Source organism: Epinephelus lanceolatus, chromosome 4 (assembly GCF_041903045.1).
Source record: "Epinephelus lanceolatus isolate andai-2023 chromosome 4, ASM4190304v1, whole genome shotgun sequence".
Lineage (NCBI taxonomy): Eukaryota > Metazoa > Chordata > Actinopteri > Perciformes > Serranidae > Epinephelus > Epinephelus lanceolatus.
This window is the reverse complement of record NC_135737.1, coordinates 25,227,474-25,246,971: the sequence shown is the minus strand read 5'-3', so window position 1 is coordinate 25,246,971 and position 19,498 is coordinate 25,227,474. Positions and strand designations below refer to the sequence as shown.

The window sequence follows — 19,498 nt, the reverse complement described above, 5'->3', positions numbered from 1 at the left end:
AGCAAAGATGTTTTGAGGGAAATATAATGCTGAGCAAATTACATTTTCTATTAACATAATGATGAAATGTTAGTAATTAACATATTTGGCAAGTCATAAAAATGATGACAGCCTACTGAACAAATCAGCAAAATGTTCACCGACAACATATTTCAGTTGCGTTTCACCAAAATAGGCAATCTTGCAATACAGTATCCACTCATAGTGGCTGTTGCATTATTTCATACCTTTTTTATTAACATTTAACCAAAATCACACATTGCCCTATCCTCATTCTCGGAACCCATCGGCCGTATTCGCGTCTGACTTCCGGCAGACAGCGATACAGCCTCTGGGGGCAGGCCCCCGATTTTTTGGCATTGATTTGGGCGGAGGAGGTGAATTTCTGTTTCCGACTTCCGTTTATATATAAGTAAATATGCTGAACCATTGCGATGGATTCAGAGTTTGCAGTGACGGCAATTATGTTCTGCCTCGTTAGTTCACCGCACGGACCGTTTAACCTGGCAACAACTGCAGCCGACTCAAACGTGATTGGTCAATATCACGCGGACTACAAACAGCCTACAACCGGAAACCAGGGCTTTTCCGCTCTTCTTCCGGAGGCAAGATCTCCGGGGTTTGCCTACAGACTCTACATTCACTGAATGTAAAGTGTGTATAAAGAAACTACCCTAACCTTAACCAAAGTGCTTTGTTGCCTTAACCTAAGACAGGAGTTTGGACGCAAACCCAAAGTTCTGGTGTCAAGGTATTTGTACACCCGTCATCCTCCACAACCACCTCTGTCCGAAGCCTACGCGCTACATGAGTGTAGAGTTCTGTGAACTTAAAGAGACGTTCTCTAAACATAATCCAGGTAGCAATTACATAACATCCATCCATGCATTTTCAGCCGCTATCCAAGGCCAGATCGTGGGGGCAGCAGGCCAAGCAATGCACCCCAGAAGTTCCTCTCCCCAGTTCCTCCTGGGGGATCCCAAGGTGTTCCCAGGCCAGACGAGATATGTAATCACTCCAGTGTGTTCTGAGTCCTCCCTGGGGCCTCCTACCAGTGGGATGTACCCAGAACACCTTTAACAGGAGGCGCCCAGGAGGTGAGATGCCCGAACCACCTCAACGGACCCCTTTAGACACGAAAAGGCATTGAATTACATTGCAACAACAACATTATACACACATAATTCCTTGGAGAAGGGGTTGGTGTGGTGGGATGCACTACTAATAGGGTAAAGAACCCAGAGCTAAGATTTTGTAAGCTACTGAACCAAAAAACTATAAGCAATAAGGTGTGAGGCACCAGCAGTAAGAATGAGAAAACTGGAATCCTGACACTCCCTATGCCTACATAAGGTTGAATAAGGTTGAAGCTAACTAAGCTATTCAGGCCTGATTCTGATCTTTGGTTAAATGATGATCTTACCTTGTGATATGATCAAATACTTTAGCGGGATCATTTCTTTAAGATAAGCCAGGTGAGGTTAAAGGACACAGAGATGGACCAGCAATACTGAGTTTGATGGTATAACTTTTCCTCTTTGGCAGACAGGGTGCTAAATGAATTCTATAACATGCTGAAATCTGCTGTTCTTAGCTAGCTACAGACATTCTGTTAGCGTTTCAGCAATTGGTTGCATATTGTGGTGCTGCTTGTTTTCTCCTCCAGTGGGCATGGTTTTCGGAGTATGCTGTTGTTGTTGCCCTCTGTCTCTGTCTTGTGAATAAAAGAAAAGATGAAAATATTTAAAGGTGTTCCTATAATTGCTAGTCGTGTCATTCTTCAGTGAAGTTCCAGTCAGACAAGATGTAGCATCTGCATAGCTGAAAAACTGCTCAAACATACAAATCCTTCCCCGGCTTCTCTCTGGAGCAGAAAACTTTCTCAATTCTCTCTGTTTATTTGGCTTCCCACTAAAGACAACACAATCCTGAATCTTTCCCATGAGCTGAGCGCAATCCAAGAAAAATAACCCTGTCTTATGTTGCCATGGTGTAATTATGGCTCCAAACAGACTCTATAGCTGCGTTCCCGTTCTAAACATCAGCTCGAGCACAGCGGAAGTTTGGTTTTCTAACCCAACATAATTAAATTCCAACTGGAGAGACGGAAATCCCGCCCGCCACTGTTAGAAAAAAAAACAGAAAAGAAAATGCAGTTTTGCTCTGGTTCACATTTACGGCAGACTGACTCAGTTCTGGTGTTTTCTTGTGGTGTATGTTTATGACATAATTCGATATGGCTGGTTTTATTTCTGGCTCTCGTTGGACAAGAGATGAGGCTTGAACAAGTTAGCTCATTAGAGTGGACTTGGAGCAGCATGACTTAAGCATCTGAGGAGCAGAAAACCATCACGGACGAGGCTGCTTTGCTTATTTGGTTGTCAATTGACCATAGAGCAAAGCAGTTACTTGACACAATGCACTTTGAGTGAAAGTACTACACTGTCACAATCAGTCTCTCCACCTACATTTAAACATGTACTAACTTCTCTGAAGCTTGTTGAAAGGCTGAGTGAAAGTGGGTAAACACAAAATGAAACTAAGAGCCATGCTAGCAGCTCTGTGAGGCTGAACTAAGACACAGTGACGGTGCTTTGTCCTAAGGTCAGCGACAATGACTCTGCTAACATGCTGATCACAGGAAGAGAGTCCTGTTCTAATACAGCTTCTGTAGCGTCTGTAACTCAATGCAGTCTCTCGCTAGGTTTTTCTTTAGTCTTTCTGAACAAAAGAAGCATATTCCTGCTCGTTACTTTAAATTTTCCAAGAGAAATCTGCATCTACAGCACTTGATAATAGAAGTCAGAACCGTTGAATACGCGCAAAGTACAAGTTGCATGCTAACTACCTTGTGAGCATAAAAGAAACAACACTTCCCTTAAAAATATACCAGCTCATCTGAGCAGGTGTTTATGCCACTGTAACTTCGTTTCATCTATATGTATAATATCCATCTCCTCTGTTAGCTGTAATCCCTGACGTGATGGTCTGGAGCTTATGGGAAAAGTTGTTGCATAAAGGCTGCTAAAAAAAAAGAAAAATTTAATCAGCAGTGTATGTTTTAAGGTTGTCTCCTGCTCTTGAACCCGATATCTCAAGAACGCCTTGAGGGAATTTCCTAAAATTTGGCACAAACGTCCACTTGGACTCAGCAAGGATGTGGTGGTCATAAGTCAAGATCACTGTGACCTCACAAAACATGTTTTTGGCCAAACGCAAGAATTCATGCACTAATCATGACAAAATTTCACACAAATGTCCAACAGGATGAAATGATGAATTGCTGACATTTTATATCCCAAAGGTCAGAGGTCAGCTTCACTGTGACATTGTAATGTTCTGCAAAAAACACTTTTCTGGCCATTACTCAACGTCCTAGCTCAGGAACAGAGGGGGAGACACTTATCTTGGGTGTCCATCTTGAAATTATGCTGATCTTATAGACCTTCTGTGCTGCCTGGGTGAAGATGTGTAGCTTTGTAGCTTCTTTGGAGCAACATCCATATTTGAAACATGTTCCACTGTCATGGGTACATGTAAGTCTGGACCGACATGAACGTAAACTGCAACTTGACTGGTTGGTGGAGGCATACAACCAATAGGCTGTAATTCTAGTTTTTATTTTTATTTTTATAAGATACTTGTCTTTATCTGGACATGCTGTGACGTTTGTTAATTAGCACTTAATCACAAAGCTTGCCTAGGACGCCAAATGTGCTAGGTCCAGCACTGAATCCATCTAAAAACTGTCGCAACATAACAACAACATTAATCTCATGATGACAGCAAAAGGAAAGTGAGGGGTACGCCATAACCATCAGGATTCATCCTCTGGGAACTATGAATGTCTGTACAAAATCAAATTGCAATCAGTTAAATAGCTGCTGAGACATTTCAGTCTGAACCAAAATGGTGGATCTCCTGATGAACCCGCAAACTGACTTTGGCATTCCCAGAGCTACACTGCGAGCGTGTCTACAAACTAAATGTCATCACATCATCACAGAATAACTGTTGGAATGCATCACAGATTGATGTGCTGTATATAATAGAGAAAGAGTGTGTCAGAGGGTGGAGACTTCCTCTGGGCTGATGATGAATAACTGTAGGAGAGATGAAGGCATATCAACTCATCAGGCCTCGCACATTGTGGAGCCCATGATTGCCCACAGTCTTGCTGTTGTGCGGCGTGTGGCTTTGATGTCCTTGGTGTACTCTCTAAAGAAACCTCAGCGCAGTCAGTCACAACAAACTCATGTGGGGTCATTTTGGCCTTGGTGGTTGAACAGCTTTCAGTATTTGGGTTGATGAATCCTAAGGAATGTGTTTTTGGGTCGAGCTGTTGATTGTTGTTTCCGTTTGTGGCTGTGCTCCAGGGCCAGAATTTTTGAATTGAGGCACTGAGAAACCACACCCACACCCAGACTGATACAGCACTGGACTGGATGTACATGACACACAGATACAGACGCTGTGTAGACGTTTACCCCGTCCTATTTCAGTGAAGCAGAAACCTCAGCGGCTGCCATTAGTACCTTGTGTCCTGCGTCCAGAGACGCTGATTTAGGCAAACCAGAGCTGTTTGGGTCATTTTTGTTGTTAGTTATTTATGAGCACCAGTTGTTCCTCGTTCTAGGTATCCCTGCTATGACCACAATGTGGGTGGATCCCGTCTGTGGGACTGACAGCTGACATTCCAGACCTCTTATGAGCCACAGACCAGAGGAAGGCTCACATTTAGAACAAACACTGGGTTTTTCTATAAAAAAATGTGCCATTCTGTGTTTTGGACTGTGGACTCCAGCTTGTGTAAAGGCTCCAAAACTGCAACACAGTGAGGAATGTGTAGGTATCTGTGGTTTTGTGGTGGCTAGAATGGTATAATTTGTGGCGGAGATCACCAAAGTGTTCAAAACAGACTGAGGGTAACATAAAAAGCAACTGACAAACACAAGCACATAAATATTTTGTAGGTGCTGAACAGAAAAATTAATACAAGAAACCCAAAAAATTAGCAAATTGTTTCATTTTTCCCCAAGTGTTAGTGCTATGTCTTTCAGGATAAGTCTGGCATTATTCAGTATTTTGCTTACTTTCAACAAATGCTAGCCTGACAACACCGGACCAAATTGCAAATGCGAGTTAGTCTGGAGCCTCTTCATTTTCGATTTCCAAAGGGTATTATCAACGGCTGTGATGTAGGTTTATGCTCACCGTAGTGTCCTAGGCACGACAGTGTGTGAGCCAGAAACGATATCATCATGTATTTTACGTCAAGTGTGAAGGCTACATAAGTTGTCAGGGATCATTGGAGCCACGCCCCAGATTGGATAACCCAACGAAGGCCAGGTCAAGTGGAATCTGTCCCCTAATGGGAGTGAAGACCAGACACATCTGCCAGAGCAAATAAAACATGAGCTCGCAGATTTGTCTGTTTCCCAGGCTAAACAAATGCTTTTAAAAGACCAAAACCAACAATGCATTAGTCCGCCTGTCAACACTCACTGACTTTGTTTCCCTATTTGTGGCACTCAGCCCCAAACCCATTGGTTCCTAGTGAAGATTAGTCTTTGAAATATTTTTTCATAGTAATAATGGGTCAAATGACTACATGTGATGAAATAAAGGGTCGCTCATAATGATGAACCAGAAACAGAATCATTGTCTTAGTTCTGTGATTAGGTTAAGGCACAAAAAAATATTGGCTATAGTTAGGAAAATTATGTTTTGGCTTAACTTACCGGGTTTTGGGGGCACAATCCTGGCAGGAAAAGCAGCGATGTGTCTGTAAAAAACAACTGCTTTTTGTGGCACCATCCCTGCTTGAAAAACACAGATAGGTTGTTTTGTAACTCCCACGTTTGGTGACGGAAAGTTGCTGGAAAACCACAGATGGCTCACCACAGATCACAAACATCTGGGGCCTGAAAATTCACTGGAAACAAAAGCAATGACTCATAACACAGCCTGTTCTATGGTTTGTCGGTCTCGAACAGTGGTCTACAGTTTGACTGTCATCTCGTCTAGGTGTCACACCGTCCACCATCCCCTCTGACTCCTGATGATAAATTCAGCTCATATATTATGTCACTTTAGAAACTATATCATAAATTATATTTACAGCACCTGGATAGTATATGTTGTATTGACCTAACATGAACTACAGTGCCTGTGTTTATCATAATGATTGGACATTTTGCTCAGTGCAACAGTGTGGCTCATTGATGTCTTTTAATAGTGGAGGAATACGATATATCATGTTTTGGCTACACAGACAACACGGTTTAGATGGATCAATTCATTGTTTTTTGTCTTTTCTTGGGATTTATTAACAGTAAGAAAAATGTAGACTATCATCAGACCTCTCCATGGAATATATTGCGTCTTGAAAATGAGTATAAATCACATTTTGTCTGGTGGACTTGAGGGAAACAGCAGTGAAAGTATATAGAAAGAGGTTTGTGTTTGCACTATAACTTTGTGTGTTACATTACATTTACACACACACAGTTTATGGTTTAGGTATCTGGAGGAGGATGTGAGTGTGGGCACACAGGCCATCACTGCGAGTGGGCAGACAGACGGAAAACATGCAGAGTCAGGAGACAAACAGGTGTGTGCCAGGCTTGTGTGTGTGTGTCTGTGAAAGAGGGTTTCATGAGAGGTCTGATAATATTTACTCTGTGAGTGAGTGACATGATTTAAGGAGGAATTCTTTATAAATTCCTGCGTCTGGTTTGATGGACATTGTTCTTGTGTATCTTGGCTTGGCCTGCTCAGTGTGAGATAGAGAGAGATCCTGCTGATAGTGCCAGGATGAAAAAAGAAACGGGGATGAAAGAGACAAGGCAGAAACAGAAGGAAAGGAAAAGACAGATAGAGGAGAAGGAGATGCATGTGTACTTGAAAATTAAACTCATTCTAGTCTGTCTTTCTCTCTCACAGAGTGTTTGAACTGTACCAGTTTCACTGACATGAACAGCAGGATAAACGCCATTGAATCAAAGGTAACATGGATCCCCACAAGCCTACCAGTTATTTGAAGATAAGACTTGGTAAGTGTACACTTTACATGCATACAATCTGCTGCTCTTGTTTCAGATCAAGCTGTTTGAAGAGGGACACTCATCCCTGCAGACAGTCAGCAGTTCACCAGAGGGCTCCACAGACAATGAAGTGGACGCACCCAAACCCACTCCTATTGGGCCACCATCATACCTGCCACCAGGTATCGACACTTCAGGAAGAACAGATGTAGTGGAGATGTTGAAGAGCTGTTTTAATGTCTGTAAAAAAAACTAGGTGCAAAGGCAGTTCTGTTTCGTGTCTGCATTTGAAATAATCAACAGTAAATGCAGTTTTAATATTCAGAGATAATTAAAGGAATAGTTCACTGCTATTTAAGTCAGAACTCCAGTGATGTTAGTGGAAAAACTTGCATCCCTTTATCATGTTAAATGGTTACACAAAAGTTCAATATTTGCATCTTCACCGGCTTCATTTGGCTCCTACTGATACTTTTGGTCAGCAGTGCATCCTTCTGGCAACAGATAGAACACAGACTAGATGGGCGATAGATTATTGTCCTGTGGCACTCATGTTTTGGTGGATGTCCAGAAATATAATAGCCTTTTTTTAAATTTATTTTCACTCACTTAACTGACCATCTTAAGTCCGGTGGTGAGATGCAGAGATCCAGTAAGGAGGTTAAAGGGGTACTCCAGCAATTTAGCCTTGCACTTTCATAAAGTCGGGGGACTTGTGTGAGAGAGATTTAAAAGGCCAGTGTGTAATATTTGGCATGGTTTATTGTCAAATCTGAATCTGAATCTGAATATTCTACCCATTAATATGTTTATATAAGTGTATAATCGCTATAAAATATTATTCGTTTGGTTTTCGTAGCCTTATAATTATGCTTTTATATATATATACAGTACAGGCCAAAAGTTTGGACACACCTTCTCATTCAATGCGTTTTCTTTATTTTCATGACTATTTACATTGTAGATTCTCACTGAAGGCATCAAAACTATGAATGAACACATGTGGAGTTATGTACTTAACAAAAAAAGGTGAAATAACTGAAAACATGTTTTATATTCTAGTTTCTTCAAAATAGCCACCCTTTGCTCTGATTACTGCTTTGCACACTCTTGGCATTCTCTCCATGAGCTTCAAGAGGTAGTCACCTGAAATGGTTTTCCAACAGTCTTGAAGGAGTTCCCAGAGGTGTTTAGCACTTGTTGGCCCCTTTGCCTTCACTCTGCGGTCCAGCTCACCCCAAACCATCTCGATTGGGTTCAGGTCCGGTGACTGTGGAGGCCAGGTCATCTGCCGCAGCGCTCCATCACTCTCCTTCTTGGTCAAATAGCCCTTACACAGCCTGGAGGTGTGTTTGGGGTCATTGTCCTGTTGAAAAATAAATGATCGTCTAACTAAACGCAAACCGGATGGGATGGCATGTCGCTGCAGGATGCTGTGGTAGCCATGCTGGTTCAGTGTGCCTTCAATTTTGAATAAATCCCCAACAGTGTCACCAGCAAAACACCCCCACACCATCACACCTCCTCCTCCATGCTTCACAGTGGGAACCAGGCATGTGGAATCCATCCGTTCACCTTTTCTGCGTCTCACAAAGACACGGCGGTTGGAACCAAAGATCTCAAATTTGGACTCATCAGACCAAAGCACAGATTTCCACTGGTCTAATGTCCATTCCTTGTGTTTCTTGGCCCAAACAAATCTCTTCTGCTTGTTGCCTCTCCTTAGCAGTGGTTTCCTAGCAGCTATTTGACCATGAAGGCCTGATTGGCGCAGTCTCCTCTTAACAGTTGTTCTAGAGATGGGTCTGCTGCTAGAACTCTGTGTGGCATTCATCTGGTCTCTGATCTGAGCTGCTGTTAACTTGCGATTTCTGAGGCTGGTGACTCGGATGAACTTATCCTCAGAAGCAGAGGTGACTCTTGGTCTTCCTTTCCTGGGTCGGTCCTCATGTGTGCCAGTTTCGTTGTAGCGCTTGATGGTTTTTGCGACTCCACTTGGGGACACATTTAAAGTTTTTGCAATTTTCCGGACTGACTGACCTTCATTTCTTAAAGTAATGATGGCCACTCGTTTTTCTTTAGTTAGCTGATTGGTTCTTGCCATAATATGAATTTTAACAGTTGTCCAATAGGGCTGTCGGCTGTGTATTAACCTGACTTCTGCACAACACAACTGATGGTCCCAACCCCATTGATAAAGCAAGAAATTCCACTAATTAACCCTGATAAGGCACACCTGTGAAGTGGAAACCATTTCAGGTGACTACCTCTTGAAGCTCATGGAGAGAATGCCAAGAGTGTGCAAAGCAGTAATCAGAGCAAAGGGTGGCTATTTTGAAGAAACTAGAATATAAAACATGTTTTCAGTTATTTCACCTTTTTTTGTTAAGTACATAACTCCACATGTGTTCATTCATAGTTTTGATGCCTTCAGTGAGAATCTACAATGTAAATAGTCATGAAAATAAAGAAAACGCATTGAATGAGAAGGTGTGTCCAAACTTTTGGCCTGTACTGTATATATATACATATATATACATATATATATATATATAGCAAGGGCCTTGCTTTAGAGAGGTCGCCATCTTGCGCCGCCATGTATGTACGGCAGCCCGAGTGGACAATCCAGCCAGCCAGAGAAAGCGTTTCGCGTGTATAAATAAACCAACGAAGAAGACAGCGGAAGGAAGGAATAAGGAGGAGGAAACAGCAGAGAGTGTTAGTAGTTCGTCGATGGAAAGTAGTGAAAAGTTTTTTTAGTTATAAAGTTTGCGAATGGACCACACTTACCACGCAACAGGAGAGAATGAACCCGAACCGTCATCTGCGAGGAAAAGAAGACACAACTTCACTCCTTGTGATGCACTCTCTGCGGCGCTTTTCCTCCTGATGATATCTCCCCAACAATGGTAGCACCGAATCCCATTCTGTGCAGCCAAATGGGAGTGGAGGATTCAGCCTCTCGTCTCGCCCGCTCAGCATCCAAGTTCCTCATCTGTGTGCTCCGGCTCAAACAGGTATGGTTCTGGGTCTGTGTCCGCTACAAGAAACTCTTCAAAATCACGTTCAAAGTCGTCCATTGCAGCTACTATAGTCCGGAGATATTGCTAGGCTAAATAAACAGCTGAGCTCTGTTTACCGGCTACGCTGTCAGTCAGTGTGCGGGCTGAAGATTGGTGGAGCAGAGAGGGGAGGGGGTACCCGCTGGGTACTGTAAGTGAGTATGTGTGTATGAAGTGTGTGTGTTACGCTAGAAGAGTCAGAGTTTGGGACGGAGTCTTTTACCCCCTGGAGTGTTACCCGAGTTTTTGGAGTGCTCAAATAAACTGGCCTTTTTCCCAAACGCTACTCTGGTCTCCTGCTCGTGAGGGATTCATTACAATATCGTAACATGGTTTAGATTACTAAATAAACATTTACCTCGTCGCTAGATAGACCTACTCCTGAAAAACTTGTGTCTGCTCAAGGCTTTTTGTCCCTACGAGGCCACCGTCATTTACCCGACGGGAGGGGTGAGCGAGTGAGCCCTGCAATCTAGAATTTGACCACTGATATCACTGTTTTCAACGGTTTTAACCCATTTTACACAGTGGCCCTTTAAAACAACAACAAAAAGGTCAACTCAATGAAGCAGCAGAGGTGGAGATATCCTGACTTTACATCCCTAATCCTTCGTTTGCCATCATGCAAATGACAACGACTTTGCAAATTACTTTTGTTATGGCATGTTCACACCAAACAGGAAGCAAATTAGTCCTATTATTCACGCTAGCACGGCAGCTAGAGTGGTTTTTTTTTGTAATGAATATTCACCCTTAACCACCATTGTGCTAGCTAGGCAGCTAATGGCTAACTTGGTTTGCAGTGAAGTATAATCGATAGCTGGAATCGAGTGATATGAACACAGTAAACACAGAGGCTCCGTGCTCTGAACCAGCATGAACCAAGAAGTTTAATTTTCCACACTGCCACTGCAACACATTACCACTTCATTCCTTCCGTTGTTTATCCTCCATAATAAAAGACCAATATAAATCACACAAAGCTTTTTGCCAAGACGCAACATAACAAAATAACTCACACAAGGCACAAAAACATATTTTCAGAACTCATCATGAAGTCATTTAGCTGTGCTCACTGATTTCTGAGCCCTCTCCTTTTTGTTGTGTCGCTGTACAGCACTGACGTTGAGTGGTAGACCTCCAGGTGCCACGTTGTTTGCCCTCCATTTCTGATTCTCAGTAACGTCAAGAGAATGTCAACTAGATCTTAGCACTGATAGGCTTGAGTTGAGTTGTTGTGTGTAATCTCACTGCACACAACATTTGCTTTGCATTTGGCATGAACACACCATTAGTCCTACTTCTTTGAAACCCCACACCTAAAGTCTATTTTCCCAGGTTTGGTCGTAGTTGAACTATAAGTCTCCAAAAACGTAAACTCTGCATTTCATTCTGACTGTCTCTTTTGTTTTTGGAGCATCGGGAGGCAGAGGGCCTCCAGGGCCCATCGGACCACCAGGGCCTCCAGGTTCTGCTGGGCCTCCAGGTCCCTCAGGAAGAGCAGGCCTCCCTGGACCTATCGGTAATATATCAACTGATTGTCTAGTCTCATCTGGTCATTTAAAAATGGTCTGAAAACACTCTCACGATTGACGAAATGCTTGTTTTACATGACTGATTGATTCATGTATTTCACCTTGGCGCTCAGGACCAAAGGGGGACAGAGGTCTAGCAGGAGTGATAGGTCTCCCCGGGCCTCCTGGTCCACCGGGTCCTCCAGGGCGGAGCTCCTCGCCTGTTCGAGAGCGCGGTGACGTTTTTCACGTGGACAATCAAGGTGAGCGTACTATTCCACCTCACATTCACTCTTCTTACTTCAATCTAAATTGTCCCAGATGGCCTCAAATGAGAACATAATAGAAGTCAATCTTACACACATGGTTGAGTTCTGACCCAAGAACAATTGTAAAACCATTCAAGCATTCAGTTTTTGGTTCGTCTGAAATTATGCCAAAACCACAGGTCCATTTTGATGAATCATGTGCCTCACCATTTTCAAACACTCACATATCTCATGCATTATGTTCATCCTTTGCAATCATTGTGTCAGGCAGAACCTGAACGCAGGCCAGATGGGTTTCTATGTATGGAAAATGTTTTTTAAAAAAAGGGCACAGGTGGAAGCACGGAGCACGTTGTAGCTGTAGTGTTTAAGTGAGCAATATGTGTCTTTAGCTTTCAGAGAAGGACTCGCAGTTGTAGCGGAGAGAGTATTGTTTCTTTGCAGCGAAGGTCTGGCTTACATTTAGTTTAATTGTTTCCGTGTGTGTTGCTGCTGCTGCCACCGTTTACTGCAACCTCATTTAACACCACCGCTGACAATGGAGCCAAATATCCGCAAATAAATCACGAGATCAGCTCATTTGTTTTTTTGTTTTGTTTTTTAAAAAAGACTGAATCAATTAGAAAAAGATATTGAGACACTTTTCATTCATCTTATCCACTTTGATGCAGCTTTACTTCTTTAACTTCCTCCCAAAATGGCTTTTGTAGTGTTAAACTTGAAATAATGAATTTATCAGTGTTTTTAGATTTAAAATCTTCATATCTTTAAAAAAACACAAATGCAAAAGTTTCATTTCTCATATTTAAAACCTGTCTTTGACCACAGGGAGGCAGTAGAAGTCTGTGCTATAATCATTACCTCATGCAGACTGCTGGCTCCGATTAGGCATTTGGCTGCGTCTGCCTTTCTGAGCCCAGAACTGTGTCTGCGGGTCTGGAACTATGTAGATTTGGGTCTGTGGGACCATGTAAGCTGAGGGGGGCCAACTGGCTGTAAATCAGGCCTAATTTGTTAGCTGTCAGCACAACAGTCTGCGTTTGGGGGAACAGGCCGCGGCCCGGAGCCAAAATCTCGGCTAGCTATGAACAAGGGAGGAGATAGTCTGCCACTCATGTGGAGTTTCTTGGGGAGGCAGCCAGGCTCGAGGAGACTGTAACATTAGAAAATTAGTTCCAGAGGGAAATCTGCTCCTTCTAGACCCTTTCTGTGGACTGTAGCCATAATGTAACAGTGCTGTCTCAACACTGAGGGGGGGAGACTGACTCTGAGCATATGTTAAAGTGGAGAGGAAGTGTGCTGTGGTTGAAAACAATATTCGTACTTACAAGCATACTTTGAAATAGCCAACATGCTGAGAACAAGGCACGACTTCCACCTCCTCATGTCCAAGTGTTTACTGCTCCATTAAATGGGACCTCTTTTCTATTGACCAGCTGCTGCTGTCAATCACTGTCACATTGCATTTAATCCTGCTGTTAACTGCTGATGAAACTCTGTAGCCTGACTGGTCACCCCTGATGTCTTAACCAGTGGGGCCCCCAGGAATTTTTCATGGGGGTGGCCAGATGGGGCCACTGACAATCCTGGGGTGGCACACCAAATCCAAAGGCGATAACTGACTTCCTGGAATTTGATTATGCTGTTGGGGTATATACACTAGCTGAAAACAATGTCAGTACGGAGAGTTAAGGAATCACATATGTACTGTGGTTTTTATTTTACAGTTAATGTTACTAATTATCTGACGTGCATAGACTGATACTGTCACAATTAACATTTTAAGTTCCACAACAGTCCTGTTTTAATGTGTTATGTATCTGTATATACATGCGTTAGATTCATTCTTTTCCTTAAAAAACAAATATACAACTTTGATTTGAAGGAGTATGTTGATTGTAAGGAACAAAACATTAACTGGGAACAGGCCTACTCAAGTTTAGGGGAGACTTGTGGGTACCGGTGGAGCCCATTTCCTTTCAGATATCTTAAGGTGAGAGTTTAAGGGAATCTCTTTGAAAATGGCCATGCCAATTGTTCCCTCGCCAAAATTTAGCCTAAGCTTGGAACGTTTTTTTTTACACCACTTGTCGAAAAGCTATACCAACATGGTTGGTACCAATGAATGCCTTAAGTTGTCTAGTTTCACAAGATACCGCTAACTTTGCAGCTTAAAAAATCAGCATGCCACGGCCTCTTACAGACAGTAATATCGGCCTCCAATTGCCAGCCATTGTATTGGGGGGGCTGTGGCACTCTCTAGTCCCCACTCTGAGGCGTCATTGGTCTTAACTCTTCTATTAGATTGAAAAAAGGCTCCCACACCAAGGTTCAGGCTGACACTCCAATGGTGAACGCATATGAACAGATACAGAAACTAGTATTTGTAAGGCATACTGGAAGCAACAATTTTATAGGCATGCCCAAGATAAGTCCATACCAGCAGTAGAAGCAGATCTAGTATTGTCAGATCAAAGTTGTGAATCCAGTTGTGTCTCAAATGCATCACGAGTGACCACTTGTGATTGGATTTTGCTTTCCTGCTTATTTGAGGAAACTACGATTGCTGCTAAACAACAAAACCTCATTGAAATATTTTGACACATGCAATGCAACTATTTGGGAGGTTTGCTGAACTATATGCAGAGTACAGACTTACGTGATCACATGCATCCATGGCCACCTTTGGATGTGACTGTAATCAGGTCTTAGTGTAGTATGTCTTTATTTTCTTTCTTGGTGCATTTACATCTGTATTTAAAGCTGTTCATTAGAGATCAGATTGATTAAGATGTTTTGCTCAGCAGCAGTGACAAAAAAACAACCAAACAAAAACAACAACAAAGGAAGGAAAATTCTACAAAACATTGATATTTGTTGTTAAAACTTTTCATTTGTGATGATTAAATTGGAAAGAGCTCGCAGAATTGAATAAAATCGACCTCGTGCCAACATTTCTGCCTGTGGAACACAAATATCCAGTGTTGGAGCTTTGGCAGCCAGCAACAATGGAGTCATGGAGATTTTGGCAGTTTCCACATGGACTTGGCAGGTTGCTGTGTTGCAGCTTATGAGTCACTGTAGTTATTATACACAGTGTTGATCAATGAAAACATCAATAAAAATATTTTTAAGTCATTAGCACCCGGAAATAGAGTGCATGTTTAATTCAGTGGACTCCGGAAGAAAAGTTAAAGGACATTAGAGAACGTTGGGTAACTGCACATTTGCACACTTAACCACATTAAAACCATAGACTGTATAGATAATGGATGCAGCTTCCTTACTGTCACCCATTGGTTTGTTGACTGCTGTTTTGAAGCCTTAAGTTTGGCGTTTCAGCCGTCGCCATCTTAAAAATTTTCAGAGCCAGAAGTGCCCATATTTGGACGAGTGGGTGAATCTGACTCATAGGCTGGAGCGATGTATCGCAGACAGCCTGTCACTCAGTTTGACATTTTAATATTGGGGTCTACAGGGACTGACTCACCTTCTGGAGCTGGCCTCAAGTGGCCATTCAAGGAACTGCAGTTGGCACCTTTTGGCAGGTTTTGGCACCACGTTGGCTCCTATCTCCACCCTGGAGGTTGCTGCTTAATTAAAACATGGCCTAAGTGATAAGCTGTAAATCCACCTCATGCAGTAACATGACTGTTGATGATCCATGTCTTCATTGCATCTTTTCTAATCTGTCATTACAGTCATTATCTTTTGTGCAGAAGTTAAACTAAACTTCTGTTGTTGTTTTTCCCAGAGGAGATCCCTGTCCGTCCAGCTCTCCCTTCTTCTCAGATCGTAGTCGGGCCTCCCGGTCCAACTGGTCCGACTGGTCCTGTTGGCCCCGCAGGTACTAATATGAGCTTTTAGAGCCAACACCACCGAATCACAGCATGTCCTCAGTCCAAGCAGTTCATTATGTAGTTATGGATAAATATACAGTACAGGCCAAAAGTTTGGACACACCTTCTCATTCAATGTGTTTTCTTTATTTTCATGACTATTTACATTGTAGATTCTCACTGAAGGCATCAAAACTATGAATGAACACATGTGGAGTTATGTACTTAACAAAAACAGGTGAAATAACTGAAAACATGTTTTATATTCTAGTTTCTTCAAAATTGCCACCCTTTGCTCTGATTACTGCTTTGCACACTCTTGGCATTCTCTCGATGAGCTTCAAGAGGTAGTCACCTGAAATGGTTTTCCAACAGTCTTGAAGGAGTTCCCAGAGGTGTTTAGCACTTATTGGCCCCTTTGCCTTCACTCTGCGGTCCAGCTCACCCCAAACCATCTCGATTGGGTTCAGGTCCGGTGACTGTGGAGGCCAGGTCATCTGCCGCAGCACTCCATCACTCTCCTTCTTGGTCAAATAGCCCTTACACAGCCTGGAGGTGTGTTTGGGGTCATTGTCCTGTTGAAAAATAAATGATGGTCCAACTAAACGCAAACCGGATGGGATGGCATGTCGCTGCAGGATGCTGTGGTAGCCATGCTGGTTCAGTGTACCTTCAATTTTGAATAAATCCCCAACAGTGTCACCAGCAAAACACCCCCACACCATCACACCTCCTCCTCCATGCTTCACAGTGGGAACCAGGCATGTGGAATCCATCCGTTCACCTTTTCTGCGTCTCACAAAGACACGGCGGTTGGAACCAAAGATCTCAAATTTGGACTCATCAGACCAAAGCACAGATTTCCACTGGTCTAATGTCCATTCCTTGTGTTTCTTGGCCCAAACAAATCTCTTCTGCTTGTTGCCTCTCCTTAGCAGTGGTTTCCTAGCAGCTATTTGACCATGAAGGCCTGATTGGCGCAGTCTCCTCTTAACAGTTGTTCTAGAGATGGGTCTGCTGCCAGAACTCTGTGTGGCATTCATCTGGTCTCTGATCTGAGCTGCTGTTAACTTGCGATTTCTGAGGCTGGTGACTCGGATGAACTTATCCTCAGAAGCAGAGGCGACTCTTGGTCTTCCTTTCCTGGGTCGGTCCTCATGTGTGCCAGTTTCGTTGTAGCGCTTGATGGTTTTTGCGACTCCACTTGGGGACACATTTAAAGTTTTTGCAATTTTCCGGACTGACTGACCTTCATTTCTTAAAGTAATGACGGCCACTCGTTTTTCTTTAGTTAGCTGATTGGTTCTTGCCATAATATGAATTTTAACAGTTGTCCAATAGGGCTGTCGGCTGTGCATTAACCTGACTTCTGCACAACACAACTGATGGTCCCAACCCCATTGATAAAGCAAGAAATTCCACTAATTAACCCTGATAAGGCACACCTGTGAAGTGGAAACCATTTCAGGTGACTACCTCTTGAAGCTCATGGAGAGAATGCCAAGAGTGTGCAAAGCAGTAATCAGAGCAAAGGGTGGCTATTTTGAAGAAACTAGAATATAAAACATGTTTTCAGTTATTTCACCTTTTTTTGTTAAGTACATAACTCCACATGTGTTCATTCATAGTTTTGATGCCTTCAGTGAGAATCTACAATGTAAATAGTCATGAAAATAAAGAAAACGCATTGAATGAGAAGGTGTGTCCAAACTTTTGGCCTGTACTGTAGATGTATACTGTGATGTGATTGAGTTTTGACCCCTTGGACGAGTCCATCAGTACTGCTCAAACTCACAAAGAATTCAGATCCTTGTCGAAATCCCAAAATGTCCAAAGTTAGGAAACGTGTCATGCTAATTTACAGAGGAATATGCAAGGAGAAGAAGAGCCACAAGACATTTAAACACATTCATTTCTATGTAATTCAAATGTCTAGCAACAAATGAGTGATCTCTTGAATTTCAAAACTTTTACTACATGAGCATTACAGTAGATTGAATAAAACACTGGTACAAGTTGATACAAGTGTGACCCTGTTATGTCATATGAAAACATTGTTAAAGCCACTTAATTTAAGAGATATTTTAAGTGAAATATTTAGAAGATCGAAGTTCAATGTTTATTTTGTAAACCCTGACAAATCTCCCTCTCAGGACAGAGTCATTACTGAATTGAATTAAACTGTATTAAATTGGCTGAATTTAATTTTGACATTGCACAACAGTCGAAGCCAAACTTAAACATTCTGACATTTAGTCCCCTTTGTGAGTGAATGTTTTTGTGAACGACACCACAGGCCCTCCAGGACTGAGAGGACTTGCAGGGATGCCAGGCCTGCCAGGACGAGATGTGAGTACATGAATTTGTTGATGAATGACAGATATGAATGTATGACCTATATCATTAACACACACTTTTGTGTTTTATTGACATCAGGGTAAGGAGGGCCTCCAAGGCAAGCCTGGGGATCCTGGCCCTAAAGGAGATCCAGGGGAAAGGGTGAGGCCGCTGTAAAAATCGTCCTCTTGTTTAACAATTGCCCGTTATTGGATTAGCAGGCTGGCTGAACATATTTGATTCTGATGAACTATCAAAATGCTTTTTGTTCTGCGTTTTGTAAATGGTCCTAGCTGTCATGCAATCTTAAACACATTAAAGGTCAACAAGCTTTTCTTCAAAGACTCACTCCGAGCCATGACTAATCCTCCTCTCTCTCTCCCATCCAAGGCCAGGCCTCACTAATCAGGGCGGCCATGTCGGGTCCCTCTTTTATCCGGCTCTCTAGTGGGCCTCTGTCTTTAAACCTGATCCCCTTCCTCTACTAGCATGATTTAAGATTGGAGATCTGGTGAAGAGGCAGATTAGCAGAGAGGGGATAAAGAATGCAAGCTGGTGAGATGTGTGTGTGAGCAGCAGTCTTAAATTATTCTTCTCTGTTCATTCTCTACCAGGGGCCTCCAGGTGTAGCAGGCGAGCTGGGCCTACCTGTAAGTATAAGGCTATTGTGTTGTATAAGACACACACACACACACACACACACACACACACAGACACACAACACAGATTATTTTACCCTGTTTCCACAGGGCGCACCAGGGCTAAAAGGCGAGCCAGGAGAGGGCTTGAATGAGGTAAGCGACATTAGTTTCCTTTCCTCCTGGGCTCATTTGAAAAATTGTCCGAAACTAAACATGATGGTGTTGATCAGGGTGAGGCCGTGCAGCAGCTCAGGGAGGCCCTGAAGATCCTGGCCGAGAGGGTCCTGATCCTGGAGCACATGATCGGCGTTCATGGTGAGGAGAAAAACAGAGGTGGAAGAAAACGTTTTTCCAGGCCTCGTTTTTTGGAGGAAATATGCTTATTTGCTTTCTGGTGATCAGTTACATGAGAAGATTGATACCACTCTCAAATGTGTCTGTTAAATGTAAGGCTACAGCCAGCTGCCACGGTTAGCTTAGCTTAGCACAAAGACTGGAAACAGAGGGAAACAGCTGGCCTTGGCTCTCCACCTACCAGCATCACTACAGCTCAATTATTAACACATTATGTCCCGTTTGTTTCATCTGTACAAAAACAAAGTGTACAAACGACAATCTGCCATTTTATCGGGGTTGTGTGCCCAACTACTTCTTGGCTCTTAGCAGTTTCCAGGTAACCATGAGCATAGGCACAGTTTTAACTTTAAAGTTGGGGGTTCACAAAAAAAATATAATAATATATAATACGTACAACAGAGGCTTTGTTTACATGTAATAACAAGGATACCAG

At 42.7% G+C, this 19,498-nt stretch overlaps 1 protein-coding gene across 1 annotated transcript in view; it reads left to right on the top strand.

Moving 5' to 3' along the window:
* Positions 1-19,498, top strand: part of col26a1 (collagen, type XXVI, alpha 1) — a 34,861-nt gene that overhangs the window by 11,205 nt on the left and 4,158 nt on the right. The window contains exons 4-13 of the mRNA XM_033630764.2: positions 6,946-7,007; positions 7,102-7,228; positions 11,526-11,630; positions 11,757-11,885; positions 15,646-15,738; positions 18,027-18,079; positions 18,167-18,229; positions 18,682-18,717; positions 18,817-18,861; positions 18,939-19,023. Coding sequence (XP_033486655.2) covers positions 6,946-7,007; positions 7,102-7,228; positions 11,526-11,630; positions 11,757-11,885; positions 15,646-15,738; positions 18,027-18,079; positions 18,167-18,229; positions 18,682-18,717; positions 18,817-18,861; positions 18,939-19,023 — 798 coding nt within the window. The remainder of the gene's footprint in view (positions 1-6,945; positions 7,008-7,101; positions 7,229-11,525; positions 11,631-11,756; positions 11,886-15,645; positions 15,739-18,026; positions 18,080-18,166; positions 18,230-18,681; positions 18,718-18,816; positions 18,862-18,938; positions 19,024-19,498) is intronic.